The 22,397-nt window shown below is 37.6% G+C and overlaps 2 protein-coding genes and 1 long non-coding RNA gene across 4 annotated transcripts; all 3 read right to left on the bottom strand.

The window, feature by feature from the left end:
- Positions 1-362: 362 nt before the first annotated feature.
- Positions 363-5,251, bottom strand: LOC6043971. Its single transcript, XM_001861516.2, has 3 exons — positions 5,139-5,251; positions 4,702-4,963; positions 363-660 (listed from the first exon to the last, which is right to left on the bottom strand). Exons 2-3 carry the CDS (start codon positions 4,956-4,958, stop codon positions 420-422), a joined length of 498 nt encoding a protein of 165 aa, XP_001861551.1. The 5' UTR covers positions 4,959-4,963; positions 5,139-5,251; the 3' UTR covers positions 363-419.
- Positions 5,252-5,614: 363 nt separating this feature from the next.
- On the bottom strand, positions 5,615-6,104 carry LOC119769721. The gene is made up of 2 exons (XR_005278500.1): positions 5,751-6,104; positions 5,615-5,686 (listed from the first exon to the last, which is right to left on the bottom strand). It is a non-coding gene; the product is annotated as an uncharacterized LOC119769721 (long non-coding RNA).
- Positions 6,105-8,620: 2,516 nt separating this feature from the next.
- LOC6043970 (23 kDa integral membrane protein) lies at positions 8,621-19,572 on the bottom strand. Of its 2 annotated transcripts, XM_038263028.1 has the most exons (5): positions 19,221-19,571; positions 9,972-10,163; positions 9,687-9,854; positions 9,381-9,625; positions 8,621-9,189 (listed from the first exon to the last, which is right to left on the bottom strand). In XM_038263028.1, exons 1-5 carry the CDS (start codon positions 19,278-19,280, stop codon positions 9,180-9,182), a joined length of 675 nt encoding a protein of 224 aa, XP_038118956.1. In that variant the 5' UTR covers positions 19,281-19,571; the 3' UTR covers positions 8,621-9,179. The 2 variants fall into 2 exon arrangements, with proteins under 2 accessions (XP_038118956.1, XP_038118955.1); XM_038263027.1 differs by lacking the exon at positions 8,621-9,189 and having other exon boundaries at positions 9,226-9,625; positions 19,221-19,572.
- Between the last annotated feature and the right edge of the window lie 2,825 nt (positions 19,573-22,397).

Genomic DNA, 22,397 nt, shown 5'->3' with positions numbered 1-22,397 from the left:
CCTTTCGCTCGCTCATTGTTGTTCGCATTTTTTAGGTCTTTTATTCAAGAAGGGGCTTCATAGAAAGTAATAGAATGGGCCATTAAAGCCGTTTGGCCTTTCCTTCATTCCACGAGTTCAACCCGCACGCTGCTGCTGCTGGCTGGCTGGCTGGATCAACGATCTGTTCAAATTCAAACGACGTAATTTTCGCACACCGGTTTCTTACCTGATTGGTATTCCGACCGGAGACAGCTTAATAAAAAACGCCATGGAATGGTGGCCGGGCCAAATTCGAGCGAATAAAGTGATCCACTTTTTGTTAGAACCAACAACAAAACAACCAGGGAGCTTTTCTTCACAAATCATTAAACAAAAACACCTTCCTTTGTACAGCGCTGTATTTCTAGAGTCAAACCAAGCAGTCAGCCAGTGCGGGCTTACTTGGTCCAGTTTCGTTCGCGTTCCTGGGTCAGCGTAAAGTCGTACCGGGCCGGGTTGAGCGCCCCGACGCCGTGCTTCTTGGGTTCCGGGAAGAACTCCCAGCCCTTTTCGATCGAGTTCTTCTTGACGGCGCCGGCGATGCTGAAGAAGAGTCCGGTCACGAGGCCGGCCACCACGTTGCGCTTCCAGGCGCCGTACACGCCACCGGCCGCGAACGCACCGACCACGTAGTTGAGGCTGGAAGAGGCGGTGAAATATTTAGAAGAATAATTTATTTCAGAAACTTTAAAATTTTAAAATGTCTTCTACACTAACTGGAATCAATTCTAAAATTATTATATGAAAAATTTGTAAGGCGTCATCCATACAGTATGTCACGCTCTAGGAGGGAGGGGGTCTGAGAAAGTGTGACATTGCGTGTTATGAGTATAGGGAAAGCGTGACAAAGGGGGGGAGGGGGAGGGGGTAAATTTTGGCTGATTTTAGCGTGACGTACTTTATGCATGAAGCCTAACGAGCAGTTCTTTCAGATTTCGGTCATTCGATTTTTTTTGTATTTTTTATCCGGCTGAAACTTTTTCGGTGCCTTCGGTACACAGAAAAAAAATCATGGTAATATTACATCTGAAAAGGGGTACATCTTATATGTCAGAAAAATGTGTAATTTTACCACTATTCTTGTGTAATGTCGCATTTTCAGTCTAAATTGAGGTAAAATTACATCATTAAAGAGGTAATATTCAACCTTCTAAAATTAAACCTTCCAAATTTACACTTTTTTTTGCTGTGTATGCCAAAAGAAACCATTTTGCATCATTAGTTTGTCCATATAATTTTCCATACTGTCCAGCTGTACATACAAAAATGATGTATGAAAATTCAAAAATCTGTATCTTTCGAAGGAATTTTTTGATCGATTTGTTGTCTTCGGCAAAGTTGTAGGTATGGATACGAAATATACTGGAAAAAAATGTTACATGGTAAAAAAATTGTGATTTTTTTATTATTCTTTATTATAGAGTTTTTCAGCCGGAGGCTGGTTCAACTCTTTTGGATAAAATTTCGATTTTTTATTTAACTTTTTTTCACTAAAACATGATTTGCAAAAAAACACTTTTTTATTTTTTTTTCATTTTTTGATATGTTTTAGAGGACATCAAATGCCAGCTTTAAAGAAATATCCAGGTTGTGTAAAAAATCTTTGACCGAGTTATGAATTTTTTAATCAACACTGATTAAAAAAAAATCGAAATATTGGTCGCAAAATATTTTTAACTTCATTTTTTTGATGTAAAACCAAATTTGCAATCAAAAAGTACTGTAGTGAAATTTTGATATAGTGCACCGTTTTCAAGTTAAATCCATTTTTAGGTGACTTTTTTTGAACAAAGTGGCAGTTTTTCATTTTTCAAAATTAGTGCCCACTTTTGAAAAAAATATTTTTGAAAAGCTTAGAAAATTCTGTATATTTAGCTTTTTGAAACTTTGTTGATACGACCCGTTGCTTAGATATTGCCATGCAAAAGTTTAAAAACAGGAAAATTGATGTTTTCTTAGTCTCACCCAAACAACCCACCATTTGCTAATGTCGATATCTCAGCAACTAATGGTCCGATTTTCAATGTTAAAATATGAAATATACGTGAAATTTTCCGATCTTTTCAAATACAATATTTAAAAAAAATCAAATCAAGACTAACATTTTAAATGGGTGTAATATTGAATATTTGGCACTGTTTTAAGTAATTTAGAGCTTATTTTCAAGTTGCTGTTTCCAAAATGGCGCAAAACCAGACAAATAATTTGAAAAGACAGACTTTAAACTTATTTCCTAATTTGTTTTAGATAACTTAATTTGAACTTCTCGATATTTAATCGAGTTATTTATCAATTTTATGAGAAATCTCATTGAAAACGAGCTAATAATTGTTGATTTAAGGAGATTTTAGACTATGACAAACAAACAAACAAACAAACTCGCACTTTTTGTCAGTTTGTTTGTGGCAGAGTCTCGGCTCGAAACTTCAAACACGAACAATAGCATCACATCGAAAATTTTTAATAACATTTTGGAATTTTGACAGTTTGGAACGCATGAATTACCCCATTATCAGTTTTCCCTCACCGGAAATTGGTGCAGATGGCTGTATTTGGCAATTTTGCTACTTATATTTATTTTATGCTAAATTTCATAATTTCAATACAAATCTACAGCAAACTGGTTTGAAAACAAAAGTTTAACTTAAGGCACGATGATTTGATGTATAATCTTGCTCTGAACCGCAATACTCATTCAATGAACCATTCCGCAGAAATGTTTGTTGTTGTTGTTTTTTCGAAACAAATGGTTAATTTTTATAAGATTAAAAAATGAAATTCATTGGATTCTCTTTTCATTTTTTAATCTTTAAATATTCATGTAAAGAAGAAGGGTAAATCTCCATGAATTTTGTGTTTTCCTCGAATCATTACCCTTCTTTTTTTAAATCATCAAATATAATAAAAAAACGGCATAACTTTTTAAATACTTTACTAAACAAAATAAAATTTAATATGGTCTTAGGGGACCCCAAAACGAACAGAATAAGGCGGATCCGGCCAAAATCGGTTCAGTCAGTTCTGAGATAATCGTGTGGAAAAAATCGTGTCTACACATATCCCCACAGACATTTGTTCAGAATTTGATTCTGAGTCGATAGGTATACGTGAAGGTATATCTAGGAGGTGTATTTAAGAAGTTCATTTTTCGAGTGATTTTATAGCCTTGCCTCAGGAGGTGAAGAAGGCAAAACGTTAATTAATACACCTTTAGGTGGTTGGTGCCTTCCTCTCATTTATAGAGTGATTCCAACCCCCCTAAGGTGTCTACATAGTTTATGGATCTCCCCTAACGTTCGCAGCATCTAAGAGGTCCTAATAAAAATAAGTGATGAGTAAAAAAAAAAGACTACCTACAGACTTTTTGTCAAGATTATACAGACACGGCCTTTGAGGAAAATGGCATCCCTCTACACGGCTTTTTCGTGGCGATCAGACCCGACCAGTTGTGGTTATGTGAATTCAGACCATTTTTTAAACTGCTTTAAATTTAAGATAGGTAAGTCAAATCTTGAAAATTCATACGCCAACTTAAAGGTCTTCTAACTTTTTAAATAAATGATAAAACTGCATGAATTTAAATAGCAACTTAGGGGACGTTAAGACGGATCGATTAAAACCATTCCGGCTAAAATCGGTTGAGCCTGTGACGAGATATTCCAGTGACATTGATTTGGTACACATGTCTACATACAGCCAAACACACAGACATTTTCTCAGCTGGTGATTCTTAGTCGATATTTACAAATGAAGGTAGGTCTAGGAGGTCTAATTAAAAAGTTCATTTTCGGAGTGATTTTATAGCCTTTCCTCAGTAAAATAAGGAAGGCAAAAAGGATAAATCTAAATAAAGTTCATAGTTCGCGCCGGGAGTAGAGGTAAGCGTGATTGCCTCTCACCGTCGGCCTGGGTTCGATCCCAGAAGGTCCCGGTGGCATTTTTCGAGACGAGATTTGTCTGATCACGCCTTCCGTCGGACGGGAAGTAAATGTTGGCCCCGGACTAACCTAAAAGGTTAGGTCGTTAGCTCAGTCCAGGTGTAGGAGTCGTCTCCCTGGGTCCTGTCTCGGTGGAGTCGCTGGTAGGCAGTTGGACTAGCAATCCAAAGGTCGTCAGTTCGAATCCCGGGGTGGATGGAAGCTAAGGTGTAAAAAGAGGTTTGCAATTGCCTCAACAATCAAGCCTCCGGACACTTAGTTACGAGTAGGAATCTCGCAATCGAGAACGCCAAGGCAATGCTGTAGAGCGAATAATTTAATTTTTTTTAGTTCGCTTAAAATATTACCTGTTTTATCTGAAAGGTTTGAACAGTTCTTGTTTTACATTACCCTGCCTTCTAAATACTGCCCTTTGTCTAGCAAAAAAAATGCCTGCAAATTTGATTTCAATCATTTCACATATCTTTTATGGAATTAGGTCTTTTAGGAGAGCTGGAGTCAGATTCGCTAGTCGGCACTTCATTTTGTGGTCGTCGGCGTACCACTGGATTTTGCACTTTAGAACTTATGACATGCTGTTGAAACAGAGGCTGAACAAGTGCGTACTAACGGAACGAGGTATCATTAGATCAAGTTTTCAAAGTTGATAATTTTAAAAAAGTGATCTCTAGTTAAAGTTCAAAAATCCTACCAAGAACAACCAGAAAAAAACGCGTTCCTCTGAACCATCGGTGGTACTCACGTGTCATCCTTGCCGCGCAGCCGGTTGGCCGCGTACGCTCCCACAGTGAAGGCGGAAGCAATCCCGATGAACGGACCGGTGAAGTATACGTAGCGACCAAGCGTCGGAATGACACCCTTCGGTTTGGAAATCATCAACACCTCGACGGAGGACCAGCCCAAGCCGGCGGCCACCGCGTACTTGTTGGTGGCCACCATCTTCCCGAACAGGTCGGAACCCTCCGGGCTGTCGTAGTAGTTTGCTTTTACCAAACTCATTTTGCCTAAAATTTGAAGGAGATTATAAACACTTTGAATTTGTAAGATTAAGAAGGCGATTCTCGTAGCAACCAACTGTCTAAAATGCTCATTATCTTGTCATAATCTTATATTCGATAACGAGACCGCATTTACCAAGAAATATTCAGTAATTACAGAGAATTTAGGAAAATAACTTACCGAAATCTTGAGGAAAAAGGCAATTTTACGTAACTTCAATGCAGCACGAACAATCAAAACAAGCCACTGACAGTGTTGACAATTTGATTGCCGAACGTCTGACAGCTGCCCAGTGGTTGTGAAAGCTAACGAATGGAAGAAACTGTCGACATAGGGGAACACGGTATGATTTAGGTATTTCACAAGTGTTTCATAATTTATTGCTGTTTTCAATTTGAAAGCTATCGTTTCATTTATTTTTCAAATCATCTTTTTATGTACACTTTAACACTCACAATTAAATTTATTATTTCTACTGATAAATTTTCTATCTAATAGACTATCTAACTTGATTTAGGCTCTCTCGGAGCATCGTTTTTAGCACTGTCCAAGTTTTGCAACTCCATCCGCAGGAACATTTTCAAGCTTGGGTCTGAAATTTTCTGCATTACAATCTCCCGAGCCTGTTCACCGCCGTCGTCAAGTATTTTCGTCAACTCACTTGCATACTGAATCCAAACGCAGTTCTGACACCCGGACATGCAGCAATTGGTGGGCTCCTCCGGAAGCTGTTGGCGATTATTTTTATAAAATTTATATCAATTTAAAACAATATAACTTTTAATATTTTACCTCAATTGTCTTTCCTGTGCCTTTCTTTGAACACAAATTCCTCATTTGAAAGTAACTCATTAACGATTTGCTTATCCGAACTCCCATCATTTTTCTAATTGAATACGACCCTTGGTTGCATTCGGTGAAGCAACAATCACTGGGCTGTCTTGGTTTGTTATTCAACCTTTTTTGAACTTGTAGAATAAATCGCACTTTATCTTGAAAACTTTTTTATCATTTTAAATTTTCGGTAAACATTTCACCTCTTCAAGTGTTTAAACAATTTGAGTTATTTTAGCTACAAAATTGAGGCGGTATTTAACCATAAATGATTTCACTAAAAATTTTGTTTATATTTTACACAAGCGTTTGATGGCGTCTGAAGGTCATAATTGTTTTTAAACACCCAAAATAGAAGCGTAAAGCGCGTCCAAAAAATATCTCAGAAAACATTTTTTTAAATAAATTGAAAAAAATATTGAGAGGGATAAACTAATGCCCAGTCACGACGTTCTAGCAGGATTCTATCAGAGTTCTTACAGAGCTGGATATTCTTACAGGATTCTAGCAGAAATGTTCCGCCGTTCTAGCAGGATTCTGACAGAACCAGCTCTGCTAGAATATTTCGTGACTGGGTGGGAGTGGTCTTCATTATTGCGCGTATTCCCGAAAAAGACACGCGGCAAACCAGCCTCGAAACGACGCGCCGCATTTTCGGCAAATGCGCGCTGTCAAATCCCATACTGTGCGTTTTGTTTTTGTTGATCTTCTTCTTCGAATTGCATGGCATTGTTGCCGGAAATGTTCTTTATTGCACCAAAAGTGTAGAAAATCGTTGGCAACCAAGTTGGCAACAGTGTCTACGGCACATTCTGAAATGCCGCGCGGCGTGTACCTCCGAAAGAAACGGACAATATCTCTTTCGCCGGCCGCGCGCATCTCGTTGTTTTCTCGCTCGTTGTTCTCTCTCGCAGTTCGCTAGCGCGCTCTCGCACTTAATCCGCAATATGTCAGCTTACAAGGCAATATTCATGAAGGTGCGCACTTTTTGTTGTGCTCTAAACTCTTATTTATGAATTATATCAATCTTATAATCAATACACTCAACCCCCGGTGGTTGGTCACTTTATCGTTTGACACTTTTTTAGTTTGTGCCCCGTTGGTTGGTCAAAGTCAAACTAAAAAGTGACGAACTGTCACTTTCTACACGGCACTCACGCACACTATCAAATCAAACGTTTGGTAGTGTGTGTGAACTCCGTGTAAAAAGGGGTGTCAAACTAAAAAGTGACCCCGTTCGTTTGACAACAGTTGGTGTCAAACCATCGGGGTTCGAGTGTACTCATTTAATAATTTATTACATATTCAATCCTGCAACCCATAATCCCTACAAAGTTAATTTTTCAAAATTGATTTAAGGGTGCATAAGCTACCAACATTTTTAAACTTACGGACCCAATCTAGCAACAACTTGATTGTGAAAATTGTCAAACTTTTGTTGCAAATAATGTTGTAAACGGTATAGAATAGAAATATATCTGTTTTTTTTTTGAATAAGTTTTATATACATATCCAGAGATGTTTTTTTGAAAAGGTCCTGTAAGCTTGTGTCTTTCTTATGTTTATAGGACTTAATCTGCAGAAGTCGAGGTATGAAATACAATAGCTCATAGAACCTTAAAAAAAACTCTAGATATATTTCGATAGGTTTCGTAGATTTTAAGAGACTAAAATGAATGTTACAAAAATATTGGTGTAAAAGCTCTGGTTGATGTGCACCGTTAAAAATACATTTTAAACCCTTTGTAATCGTACAAATCTGGAGCAACATTTGAAAGGGGCGCTACGACATTGCTCTTACGGCCTTGGAATACACGCGTTCAAATGGAATGAAAGGCCGTAAGAGCAATGTCGTACTGCCCCTTTCAAATGTTGCTCCAGAAATTGTCACTGGGCTTATACAAATATGGTTTATCTTTGTGAACAGTATTATCAGAAATTTTAGCTTTATTTTAGAATCCAACTTTGTTTATTCGTATGCAACTTGAAAATTTCAAATTACTAACACACACAAAGCGGGTGGTGGTTTGTTTTCCACACAATTTTTGTTTGTGTCAAACCCACGGTCAAACCTCTTTCCTAATATATAAATTGGACAGGTTCGTTTTGGCGACGAGATATCAGATCGACATTTGCTAAAACTTAGTCTGACATTGAGTCAAAAAAAGTAGGCAAATGAACTGGACAGTTGTTAGTTTGCAAAACAACACGTTGCCATAAACATACCCGTTTTAGGGTAAAATCATTCGGCTTTCATTACCTGATAAAATTTGAAATGGCCTGAATGTGATTTATTTATTTAGTTAATAAATTGATACATCTTTTGATACAAACTCAGGAAATTTGTGATATTCATATTTTCTACTTCTAAAACATCAAAAGACTAGAAAAGTGTCGAGTGCAGCTGACAAATATTAGCACAGCGTGCTTCTTTTGTACTTTTTCCGAAAAAAATGAATGTCACTGAAAATGTATTATCAAATATTAAATATTGATCCCCGACGCTGCGGCGTTCGCAAAGATAAGGCCGTGATATGTACACTAGATAAATGATGATAAATATACACGATAACAGTCACCAATGAGTGAGTGCATTCGATTTGCAAACGAAGCACGCAACATATTTGTAAACTTCACACCACTTCGAACGCGATTGAATTTGATTCAAAAACATCACAATATATTTAGACATTGGACAAAACAACCCAGACGATCACAACATATAATTTTTGCTAAACCCATTTGAGGAATGTGATATTTTAACTCATTTAATGACACCCAGCATCAAATTTCAACACGAAATAATAGACAAAATACATCCAAACAAATACTTCACTCACATGTACAATGTATTGTATTTAATCCAACTTAGTTTTTTTTTGTTGATTATCTGGTATGATTTGCTGTTTGTTTGAAAATAACAATGAATCTTATTCGTATGTTCTGTTCGTGTTAAGAGACACGACTAACCACTAAATTTGTTACTGGAAAATAACTCAAACTCGTATCTCGTTGTGCGCGAATGTTAGATTGGTTTTCTTTTTGTGAAAGCATAAATTTCGCGATCGAATCTGCTTCGACCCGCGTGCAGCGCGGCGCCGTACACGGTAAAACAAAGCTACGCAACGGTGGAGAGATTTGTTTCCTTAAAGCTTCTATCCTGGACGAGCATCGGTTTGCTGATAAGTGGTGAGAATGTGGCCGTTTGATTTTTTTTTAGAATGGGTTTAAAATTTAGACGCGTTTTGTTTTTGTTCGAGCGTTGTTGGGGGAGTGGGATCATAAGCGCCTAACTCCGTTGATTCCCGGCCAGCGAATGAAATTTTGTTTAAAAAAAAAAAATACATAAAGCACAAGTTACCCCCACATTAAGCGACTACATCAAGCTTAAGCGTATCTGTGAAAGAAATATGAAAAAGTTTGAAAGATTAGATTGTTGTTTTGTGGTCGGAAAGGGGGTGGTTTATTGTTTTTGTTTTGGGAATGTTGGCTAGGTTAGATTTAGTGTGTGGAACGTTAAAGTGTACGGAACTGTTACTGGGTAGAACTTGTTAGGTGTTTTTTTGGTATTGAAATTAGTAACCAGACCTCCTGTCGCGGTTGCGGATTCCGTTGGCCAGGCAGCAGGCGGAAATGAGACCGACGAGCTCAACGACGGCCACTCCAAGCGAAACCCATCCCAGGACCACTCCCGTCGTGTCGATGAATTCTCCCAGCGCAGACGTACAACCCCGCAGCCATGGCACGCACAGCGGAGCAGTTCCAGACTGGCAGCAAGATTGGGGCGTGTTGCCGAGCCAATCCAAGGCCGAAGACTTTCCGCAGCATTGAAGCTGGAATGGAGAAAATGTGCGATTATTTAATGTTCTACCAAGAATTCAACCTTTTTCTTACGTTGCTCTGGATGGTGTCAATCAGTTCGGCATTGGTTTGACGGTCACGCTCGGCGAAGATCTTAGCGAATCCGGTCTTGAACGCTTCGCGAACATCTCCCACGTAGATGAACACCAGGGCAGCAATCACGATTTGGCCAATAATCAGAATCAGCAAGAAGAATCCGTACTGAAAGGCGGTTCAAACACAAAGTTAGTTGTTTTCAATTCACCGTGTCAAGGTGACGTTTAACTCTGACTTTCACCACAGAGTACATCCAACTCTAAATTGGGTAGTTATACTCACGGTCTGGGTCATGCAGTAGGACTCGCGAATGGCTCCGCAGCATCCGAAGAACGCAATCACGAACACGACCGAACCCAGAATGATGAAGAAGATGGACGGGGCGACGATGTTGTGGTCCTCGCTAATCTGCTGCAGATCGGAAATTTTGGCCAGTGACACGCCGCCGATGACGACCAGTGCAATACCGCATAGCTGAAATGGAAAATTCGCTCAAATTAGAACACGAACCACGCGAACACGGCAAATCAGCACGGTTCCAGAACCGGTTTCGAGACAACGAAATACCACGCGTAGAATATGAAAACAGTTTACGATGACAAATAGTGGCAGCGCATGACATCATGGTTTAAGATTTTTTACTGGGAAGTCTGGTCATTAGAGCCAATCTCGTAGCGAAGCTGGCTGGCTTCGACAGAGGACGCTAATTTTGTTCGTTAATATGTGCATTTCAACGACAATTGTTCAAACAATGGGCCGTTTGAGAATGTCATTTTGCTGGGACTTTGTATTTTTACGACGCAATTTGTGTGAAAGATTTTTTTTTTCTAAAACCCAAAAAAAAAATGCAGTCAAAATAAGAGTGTGAGCAAAATTGTTAAGTTAACTATACGAAAATATCTTTAACGTGTCATTTATTGTTTATTAAAAAAAAATATACAAATCGGAATCAAACTTGCAATACTTCATCAGATTTTATAGCCGCCATTCATTTTTCTGAGAATAGACTTTTCAATTACACCGTTATCAAGCAGCACACATCATTCCCGTATTGTAGTTGCTCCATTATCAGCGGTATCACATGTCAATAAAACCTTGCCTTTTCATCTTGTCATACACTTAAACACATGGAAATTCCCGTGTGTTTGAATCATTTGCATGTTGGACAAAATAATTTTAACGGCACTGCAAAACGATGTTTGATACAAAAAGGTTGACAAATTTAAAATACTCTTCAGTGAGCTGGGAGATAAACATTATTAATGTTTAGTAACTCAATTTTAACGTGTAGCTGGTTGTCAAAAAATGGCAGACTGAAAGATGTCAGATACAACGAATTTGAAAAATCTTGTACGCACATCTGAAATTATGGGTAAGTAAACAAATGTCAGATTTGGGCAAATTTTACTCAGTTTGCATGGGTTTAGGTAGTTTAGAAAAAAATCTGAGTGAATTTTTAATGTGTTTGTGTAGTTTATTTCATTAACGATAAAATAAAATTGCCATTATTGACTGTTCTGTTCAAAGGTATTATTCTACTCTAAAACAGACACCCAAAACAGATATACAACCAACAATGTTGAACCCTTTTACAACAAGAATCATAGTAATTCCATGTTTGACCAACCCAAGGGCCGACGATTATCCATCATGTTTTTTGCACCCACCCATATATTACCCAGTTACAACCGCGGCCCGGCTGGCGACATCTGGGTAAATTTATCGAAAACGCGGTAGAGCACGCGATGACCTTGACACTGACTGTGGGGCAGCCTAATGGAGACTTTCAAACTGCGTGATTGACATCATACCGTTGATTGAGTGCGATTAGAAACATGTTCGTTTTTTCAAATATCTGTGTACTTTGGGATGTTAAAATAAGGTGACAAATAATGAGTTTTTGTCTGAACACCTGTTCAAACTTTGTTTAATAAGTGATGTTGGGAGAAATCTTTAACCAATCTTTAACCGTTTGAAAATAGTTACTCGAAGATTTTCCCCACTCAATTATTTGATTTTAATTTTACTATTTTGACACAAACGTGTAACTGTCAAAAAATATTAGTCCAGTGCTGCGAGCTTTATTTTTGCATTTACTCCGCTTTGAGTTACCCCTCGCAGCAAACTATTCGCTATCGTTCCAAAAATACCACTGTCCTAGATATTGAATCGTCTTTTTTGGAGACATTACGTTACGCCGCCGTATTTAATAGGATTGCGGAACAACACCAAAACACAAGTTGCGACCCCTCTCGGTTGTCCTATCAAATCGCGTACGGTTACTTTCGTTTTTCTTTGACAGCATTGTTTGGCGTACTCCTTACAAAAACGACGTTCCTCAGACGAAAACCAGCCGGGCAGGTCACACATTGTTTCCTCCCGCTTGGTCTCGGGTTGAAGGCTGAGTCTGCTGGCTGATGCCGTATCACGGTTCGGTGAATCCTTACACGAGTAAACGCGCTCTACCTTCTCAATTAACACGCCGGGTTGGTTGGGCCGGCCTTGGACTGCTTCAAGAAGCCACAAAGACTTGGCTCAGCGGAGTCGGTTGATGAGGGGGTTTTCAACGAGGGAAAAGTAGAACGGTTTTAATCAATTAGTTTGAAGATTGTCAAACTATTTAAAGTGTTTTTGAAAAATCATGAAAGCCTCTAAACTAAGGGGTTGTTTGTACTGATAAGTCACAACAGATAAGCAACTACCTTGAGTGTAATGACTCACTCGTTCGGCGGCCCAGCTTGAAATAGCTGTGCAGCGAATAAATTATTTCCCACACCATGAACTTGACGATAATCCACGCTAAAGGAGTGACCGCAGCCCTCAATTATGCACACGCCGCGCGATATCTGTGGCCATGACAGATGGCAACGCTTCCCCGGCGCTCCAGCAATGGCATGTAGAAGGCCTTCCCCGAGGAAGAATGCCTCCCCGGCAATCATGACTGGAATTAATGTTTGATGAATTGTCAATGACACAGTTTTCCCCCCTCATTCTTTTCTGGTTGAAAGGACGTTTGATCAATGTTTACCGGAAACCTAATCACGCGACAGCGAGGTGTCTTACGCGCGGCTGTCAAACGTCTATTTTGGGCACGGTCAGTGTCTTGTCTTATCGGAGAGTTGAGCAACGCTTGGTACATCTACAAAAAGATAAAAAAAATGGGCTAGGCTTTGACGCGTCGGAATCTGCCAAGCTAGCAACACTGCTACTCCATTGTTTAATAACTCAACATTTTCGAGGGGTGACTCAAAGCGATTCCTCTGAGACGAACTTACTAACGATATGTCAACACTGACTAAACTTGCCAAATAACCACAGTAAAAACCCCAAAATTTCACGCCAATACGAGTTCGCTCGCATGACCGCACCACCACCAAATTAATCACATCTAAATATTTGATCACCACTTGCCAGACCGGTGTGAATCAGCAGCGCGCCGATCGCGTCTGGTTAAGGGAGTGCCAAAAAATGCGATGGAGAAAGAATCTTCTCGAATATTGGATCGCATGACGCAGGAACAAATTGGCACCTGCAATTGGTGAAAGTAGCCGCAGAATATGGATCATCAAAATATTTGATTAATTAATTTGGTTCACCGTGGACGGATTAACAAACCACCTGCCACGATTGGATCGAAGATGTCTAAATTTACAGCGAAATTGACTCTCGATTTGTCATAAAAGTGTTGCCAAACTGACAGGCTTCTTTTCTCAAACATGTTATGTCTTATAGTTTAGTCTATGTTTGAACTAAAATAAGACAGGAAATGCAAATGATCCATACTATTGCAATCAGTACAACAAGACCAAGGGTTGAAGGACTTGAGTTATTGTTCAACGTATTAGAAACAGTTAATCATTTCCTGGTCTCTTCCGTCAGCGAAACGGATAGTCTGTCACTCACAATAAACGACAACTTGGCTGACTCCACCATTCTGCGCCGACCGGAAAGGAAGGCTTGGCTTTGGCCCACGGCTTCTAGAACTCAGTCGACGACGATCGGTCTCCGTAGGAGATCGTGTTCGCTTCGTAGCAGGTTGTTTTCCTTCGAAAATAAACAAATGCTTGCCCGTTGTGTGTATAGAACCTATATATAAACACGCGGTGTATCGTTTTGACGATCACGCCGTTTCAGCATAACTAGGCGGGTACCTTCAGCAGTCTGACCTGTTGTCCGCTCGTATTACTGGATAAAGTGTGCTCAAGTACGCGTCTTTCAAAGAAATTTAGAAACACTCAAATTTTGAAAACTATAACTCCAATTCCATTGAATCATAGATAAATTACAACATCCGACAGTTGGCTCTCAAGCAACCATTGTATTACACCCTTACCAAAAATCATGATTTTTTGAGTTCCAAATCCCACTTTTCATACGAATTTTTCAGTTCAACCCATATAACCATTTTTATGGTTGTAGTACCTGAACTCAAAAAATCGTATGAAAAGTGGGATTTGGAACTCAAAAAGTCATGATTTTTGGTAAGGGTGTACCCCTCGGGATCATTGTCAGAAATGGCAGATTAGTTTGCACCGTTTGCACTGACGTTTCAAAACCAAATCAAACAAAAACAGTGTTGCCAAAAAATCTGTCAAACGAGAGGCGCTGTTCAAAGTTTATTAACCATATTTTTTAAAATAAATTTTCGAATTGCTAAGTCTAGTAGGAATTATTCTATGATTAAATTGTCTGAGTGTCACACATATTATTTTTGTGCGTTCCTTTTCGTCAAAATGAATCATTATCAGCAGCACTCAAAAAAAGTTTATCAGCAACATATGCGTACACTAAAAACTATGTTAGTAATCAATAATTTCTTCCTTGAGGTTAGGTTCTCGTTTCAATAACTTTTCAAATGACTCATTCATATTGAGTGCAGTTTTAAAAACACTTTTCAAGTGTTTAAACAATATTTTACCAAACAAGTTTTGCAAACAATTTACTAAAATTGATAACGCTTGTGCACCGTAAGTCATGTTTTACCGGTTTGCAATGTTTACATAACTCGACCCCATTCTCATTCTGATAAGCGGGTTGATAAGATTAAAAAATCGACAAAACTGAAGCTATGGCATACTGTCGCAGCGGTGACGAAGTGTCAATTGACGGTACAATTCCCGCTAATTTTCATTAATCATCCATTGGCTCCTGCTGACATTCCAAAGCCAATTGATCACTTCGACGTGACCGTGCTAGCTTGTCGCACCCGCTAAAACTAGCCAAAACTGAAATTCTCATGGAAAAGTTGTCTCACAGATTCGGGTTTTGTTAAATATCTCAGGGTTTAACTCAAATTTGAGGGATCTGTGAAGTTCAAAAGGTGAGGTCGATGTGTGACAATAGAGCACAATAACGACGACTTGGACAAGTGAACCGCGTTGCTCGTAAATGCAAATTGAGAAATGTTCGTTATCTTTGCGCAGCTCCTCAAACATTCAAGTCCCAAACGAGCCCCAACTCCTGTTGCACGGGCTTCGTCGCCGGCGCGCGCGCTGATTAAGGTGATGTCATTCCGACCGCCATATTGGCGGGGCGGCCATTTTAGGTTCCGCTCCACAAGTGGTTCGGTCGAGGTCAGCGGTGCGTGTGGAGTACGTGAGAATAGTGCTCGCTGTCTGTTTAGAATTTCAATGGTTTATTGAGATAAAATTGCCTCAGATAAACAAATTAATTTTCGTCTTTTTTGCGCTTGAGAGCTGCATATTATCAGCGATGGAGGTAATAAAATTAGCATTCGGGCAGGCATCGGGTTCGTTTCGCTGATTTTGTTTACTGTAGAACTGCAAACGGTTTCGGTCTGGTGAATTCAAAACAAAACGTAAATTCGTTCAATTTGGACAAGCTGCACGACTACCACCGCAGTTTGCGCAGGCAGCATCAACCGAATAAGTATTGCTATCCTTGAAATGCTTTATTCTCGATTCGCACGGTTCTGATATTTCCACACGAATACCTGTGCAAATGTATCACGTGGTATTGAGGTAATCATTGAACAGAATTGAAGATCAACGTGGAGTTTTAAATTGCAACCGCCCTTCGTCGTGATTTTCAAAAATGCTACAGGCAACACTTGCAAGAACAATAGATGATGCAACGTTTGGTCTTAAATATTAGTCTATGATTTCGTCAACAAAACTACTCAAAAAGCAATTAACCTGAATTCTGCGAAATAGGAACCGCAAAAATGACGTTCCAGGCAGGACTTCCTCACAAGTATTAGTCATCGTATACGCGTATTTCAAATTTTACTGCGTGGTTTGGCCGGCCCATTGGGATAACCAAAAAGGGCAGACGCTGCCGTTGGGCCGATGGCGTCGTGGATTGGCGCGAATCTGCGACTTCAAAACAAAACAAAAAGAGCGGAAAAGATTTATTGCTGGAGGAAATCGAGCGGTTTGTTTGCGCGTTATTTTTGTTTTGATTATTGTTTTGTTAAATTTGTTAAATTTCATTAGGGCACATAACTTTTTTAAACTAGAGTGTGCCTTTTTCAAACCTTCTGTAAACTGTCATTTTAGTGAAAGGTATACACTAGAGTGTAACAAAAATGACTTTTTGGCGGGCATTCAGGGGTTTGTTCCGGTGGACATACTGAGCCTAAATCCCAAATATGAGCTTGATTGGACGTAACAGGAGCTGGCGCTCCGCCCTTCAATTTTAAATGGGATTTAACCCGTAAAAAAAGATTTTTTCAAAAATGTCACTTTTTGAGGCATTTTGGCCACTAATGCGTTTACCAAAAACATCACTGGCGTGTAGGCCAGATCCTTGCGCATCTTTTGGTATATATAACATTGAAGTTTGGAGCATCCTAGAGCTCGGTACAGACCTTCAAAGTTTGGCATTTTTTCGAAAAATCGGCCCCGGCAAAAAAGATATGCGTCGCACCTCGCGACGCCCGAGACGCCAGCGAATGAAATTGTATGGAAATTACTATGGAGAAACTAGTATTTTCACATTTTTGAATTTACAAAATTCATGTTTTATTATTTTATGAAACCAACACCTTAGCAGTGTAGCCCTGGATGTCCTGAACAACTCTTTCAAAGAAAGTAGGGGAGAGTGGGAGACTTGATCCCCTTTTTGTATCGCACATAACTCTGTCAATTTCTCACAAAACTATGATCTTTTTGCATGAATTGAAAGCTTAAACATTTAACTATGTTTGGCTGATAAGGGTATTTCATCAGATAAACTCTTCAAATAATGCCAAGCTTTTTAAAAAAATATTTTAAACCGGCATTTTCTAAATGTTGGGGGTAATTTGATCTCCCCCTTTCAACATTTTGAAGAAATCTTAAGCAAAATGTTTCGTATTCATCCAAACTTTTAATTTTCTCTAAGATACAGCAATTTCACATTAAACCTGTACGTTTGTGTTCAAAATATAACAAGTTTAGCATGTAAAATATTTAAAAAATTAAAATTTTCTTTTTTAGACCTAAATTGAGCATGTTTACAAAAGCTGGTAGTTTTTGTTTACAAAACTTTTGAAAAAACGTTCAAACTGCAGCAAGCTATGTACACCTATACTAAAGGAAACTATGTACGAAAACCCAGCCAAATTTTTTAATCTTGGGGCTGATTCCAGTGACTGTAAAAATGCAGGGATCAAGTCTCCCTTAACGTACTTTTTTAAACAATTGATTGTAAAAATAGTATGACGATAAATTTAACGTCAAATACGTAAGGGTTTTGGAGTTGATATGTTTATCAAACAATTCATGTATAAAAAATATTTTTTTGAATAATTTTTGAGTGTTTTCTATACTTATCAAAACAAAGAAAAAAGATCTCTTGGAAGTTTTTTGCAGCACTTCTTAGAAAAATGTGTGTAACTCAATCCAAACATTTTTTAATTGTTTTCTTTGTTTTCTACAATGAGTTTTAGTCAATTTCCCACAACTTTCTAGAACAAAGCTAATTGTTTTACCCACATGCTGACGAGATACAGGTTTGGGATCAAGTCTCCCAACTCTCCCCTATGGTGCTAAAGTGCCTCATAAAAAAGATATAGAGTTTTCAAAAGTAGTGTATTGAAATAATCAGTGAAACTAAAATAGTCTATTTTGAATGACTGTTCTTATATTTTGATAAAAAAAACGAAACTATTGGCACTACGCCCCCCGGGGCATGGCCTTCCTCTAACGTGGGATTTCTGCTCCAGCGCCTCTGACGAGACAGGAGAAACCGGGACCGACGTTTTACTTCACCATCCGATAGAAGCTCAGTGGATAAGGCGGGAATCGAACCCGCGTCTCATAGCATCATCGGGATCGGCAGCCGAAGCCGCTACCCCTGCGCCACGAGACCCACATCTGAATCTTACATAAAATCGACGTGCACTTGTTCATAACACATTATTTAGTTAAGTTGCACCCCAAATCCTCAAATATATTATAGTTTTCGAAAGATTCCGCTTGGCTTGGCAGTGTTGGCAAAAAGTATGATTTTTACCGAGTATTTCGAAATGTCTCTCTTGAACGCTCTGTAACTTTTGTTAGAAGCAAGTAAGCACCATACTGTCTTCGGGAGAGTTGTTCAGGACATTCAGGGCTATACTTCTACTGTGTTAGTTTCATGAAATAATAAAACATGAATTTTGTAAATTTAAAAATGAGAAAAAGCAAGTTTCCCCATAGTAATTTCCATACAAATTTCTATCGCTTTGCGCCAATCGCTCCCAAATTTTGGGAGGTTGTTTAGGACCCTAAAAGGGACCCAAAAAATGTGTTGCTGAAAAAAACCATTTTCGATTCCACCCTAATGTACCAGTCTTGAAATGACATGAAATTTGTATTTTGGCGTTTATTTATAAGTTTACAAAATTACCTCGAGTCAAGGCAGTACATTATACTATAATGTTCTCCATATTGACGTTTTCCTCAGGAAGAGAAAGATATTATGTTCGTCTAGATTACTTCTTAAGAACAGAAAAATGATTCAGTTTAAATTTACTTAAGAAAGAGATTGCATCATTTCTTTCCTTCGAATTGGATCATGGGATGAATGGTGTTTAATTGGACTTTCCACTTTAATAAATCCAATTGTATAGAATTACAAGAATAATTTACAGTTTTATTTTATTATTCTGATAAAATAAACTTTGTTTCAAAACCAATTGTTTTAATATGTAAAATTTGGCAACCCTTTACAACAAAAAAATGTGTCCTCACCAAGGTTGAAATATAATAATCCTACGATGAAGGAAATTGAATTTCTCGCATTTTTGTGCGTTCCAAAATAAAACAGGTTTCGCTATGTCACAGGAAAAACACACCACTAAGGTTAAGATCACCCATTAGTCACAGGCGATGATCTCATCCAGCATCAACTGAAACGCACTTCCCACCTAATATAAAGAATGGAAGTTGAAATCATTCCATTCTTTATGATTTCGGCCAAACACACTGCCAGCTACCACTACTGTTTATCGTGTTTTTTTATTTTTATTTTTAATGGGTAGGTAATTTCGCGTTTTTTTTTTGAAATCGTTTTCTTCATTTTAATTTCATAATTCAAAACACTCACCGAGCACAACAAGTTAAACACGAACAGCAGGTACTTGATCGTGGACAGTCCACAGTTCATTTTGGCTGATTAATTGTCGACTTCACCAGGTCAAAAAAAAAAACAGAGATCCTTCTTTGGACGGTTTATCGACACACTCCTTGCCGCTCTCTCTCTCCTCGGCTCAACTCTTAGTATATTTTTAAAACACCTTCGCACACACCCGCACAGTACCCAGAACACCACCCCGATAGTAGTGGAAACTCGTTTCTGAGAGTTTATTTTTCTCGCTTTCGATTTTCGCTCGGCTGAAGATTCACGTCCACGTCCGAAGCACTTTAAATGTGGATCAAGACTAACGACACGGTCGCGCTGGGCCGGTGAGTTTGTCCGCGCGTTCGAGCGAGTATCACACTTGTTGGCTTGCGTGTTCTATGTGTGTGTGTGTGTTGGAGCTGCTTTACAACAGAATCGCGCCAAACGTTCTTCCCTCTGTCGTGGTGCACGTGAGAGTTGTGAAGTGTATAGTGATGGGTGGGTCGTGGTTTCGAAAACGAAAAGTTTGATTTTTTACCTTTAAGTCAGTTTTTTTTAAATAATTTATTAGAACATACTCAAGATCAAGAGCAAAAAACACTACAAATAGTGATTTAGTGACATTTCCATTTCATTCAGATTTGTCTAATTTCATGTGAATACTGTTCAGACATGTCCCTTGTGCATTAGAAATCCAAATTATAGAATTTGCATTGAAAAAAAAAATAACATCAACATTGGCCCTTCTGGAATTTCCAAAATATTTTTTTTTAATCAGAAAACATCACAAACGTTCTTTTTAAACATTAGATGCTGAGATATTGGCATTAGAAATGTTTGAATGCGACTTTGAAAACTTAAATTTTCTTTTTTTTTCTTTTATCCGCTGTATTTTAGTAATCAAGGGCCCAATCTTCAGTGTTTCTTAAACGAAATTTTTATAAAAAAAATTAGGTATGGTCACCCATGGCCACTTTTTGGAAAAAAAATAAAATCTGCTAAATTTTAATTAAAATCATGCTTGAAGTGGCTATATCGCGCAAACGGTGCGCTTTATCCTGAATTATGGAGTGAACTTTTCTATTGAACATTAGATTTCACATTAAAAATTTAGATTTAAAAGCTGTTTCATAAAAAAATGATTGGATAGACTTTCCATTTAGAAAAAAAAAAATATACACTCAACCCCCGGTGGTTGGTCACTTTTTCGTTTGACACTTTTTTAATTTGTACCGCGTTGGTTGATCAAAGTCAAACTATACACACACTATCAAAACAAACGTATGATAGTGCGTGTGAACTCCGTGTAAAAGGGGTGTCAAACTAAAAAGTGACCCCATTCGTTTGACAACAGTAGGTGTTAAATCATCGGGGTTTGAGTGTAATTCATCGGCAAATTTTTGCCCGTCATTCTCTGTGGATCAACGGACAAACACTGTTTTTACCTCTAAAACATAAAAAATGGGAAATAGATTTTTTTTTGTGAAAAAATCAATACCTTCAACTTTGCCGAAGACACCAAATCGTGGCCGCTCCTTACAGGTTTTTTTTTAATTTGTATGGAAATATTGTTACGAGGGGGAGGGGGTCAAAGATCCGATTTTCTGCATTACCTAATAAAAGAAAGCTCTCTAATCGTGATTATAAAAAAAAAACATTTTGTTTTAACCCCTTTAGTAAGAAATCATTTTCAAAATAAGTTAAATAAAATAATCATATGATTTCGAAAACGATATCAAACATTTGCAATTTTCATTTAAAAAAGGTTAAAGTCACCTAAAATAAATAAACAACACCAACAACACTTCTGGAGTTTTTTTAAAGGTCAAATAAATCAGATTTTCAGTTTTTGATTTTTGGGTGTTTTTGAAACGCAAGGCGTGTTTTCTGGGCAACCTTAAGGAGAAAAAATAGTCATCGCTACTGTCTAATGTGTCTTATATGAAATTTTCCCAGCTTTCCAATGCTTCTAAGAGCGCAATGTTTCATCGGGAAATTTCTTAGATATCTAATTTTTATGTTTTTTGTTCTTAATTCCTTTATTTTTAATTGTAAACTTTATAATAACTATTCTGAAAACTTGTCAAATCATGTTTTTCATGTGTCATTTACTCATCAAGATGGGCAAAATAAGGCAAGAAACAACTTTGGAGAAGGTTGCAAATCGCAAAACATTTTAAAAATTAAGTTTAACCGAGTTTTTAATACATGGGATTTATTCAAAAATGAAAATCATAAAACCGTCTTAAAAATATTATTTACAAGAATTAAAAGATAATTACACAATTTTTGTGTACAAATATCACGCGTCTGTTCTTATTGAGCTGATACAATCGATTTTGCAGGTTTGAGATTGTTAAGTTTATTAATGGATTTTTATGAATAAATATGATACTTAAAGCATACATGAACCGGGAACATGGATCCAAAATATGATTTAAAATCGAAAATGTACTACCAATTACTGTTGCAAGGTTCAAAAGTCATATTCTCATGTGTATGAAATAACGAAAAAAAAAATTACTGTTGAAAATGGATTTAAATCAAGGAGTAAAATTTGTGTGTTTTAATTCTGAATGTTGAAAACACTGCCACATACATTTTTTGGTTTAAACAAAAATAAAATATTATTTAACAGAAAAATCAAACAAAATAAAACAATAAAAAATAAAGGAATTTAGAACAAAAAACTTCCAAACTATTTAAACAAAAATCAAAGTTAAAACGTTTTAAAAAGATAAGGTAAGACTTCTTTTATATTGCTGATTCCTTGATCATTTCATACAAAATAAAAATTATAAAAATCATTTCCTACTCATGAAAAGTTTTTCTCCTGAAGCTCGCCACAGTAATTTATAGTTCAATTTTGAGTATATAACATATTTTGTATCCATGCAAATCATTAATGTTTGGTTAAGGAAATATGATTTTTTTTCATAAAAATCTAGTGATACCCTAACTAATCTCAAACTTGCAATAAAAAAATCGGTTTTATCAGCTTAATTCAAGCTAAATCCAACCATAAACGTGATATTTGTAAACAAAAATTATGTTTTTATCTTTTAATTAATCGGTTTTATGATTTCATTTCTGAATAAATCTCATATATTCAAAAACTCGGTTAAACTTAATTTTTAAAATACTTAGCGACTTGCAGCCTTC

This window comes from Culex quinquefasciatus, chromosome 3 (assembly GCF_015732765.1).
Source record: "Culex quinquefasciatus strain JHB chromosome 3, VPISU_Cqui_1.0_pri_paternal, whole genome shotgun sequence".
NCBI classification, from domain to species: domain Eukaryota; kingdom Metazoa; phylum Arthropoda; class Insecta; order Diptera; family Culicidae; genus Culex; species Culex quinquefasciatus.
Note: the sequence above shows the minus strand (reverse complement) of the source record. Positions and strands in the feature narration are given on the sequence as shown.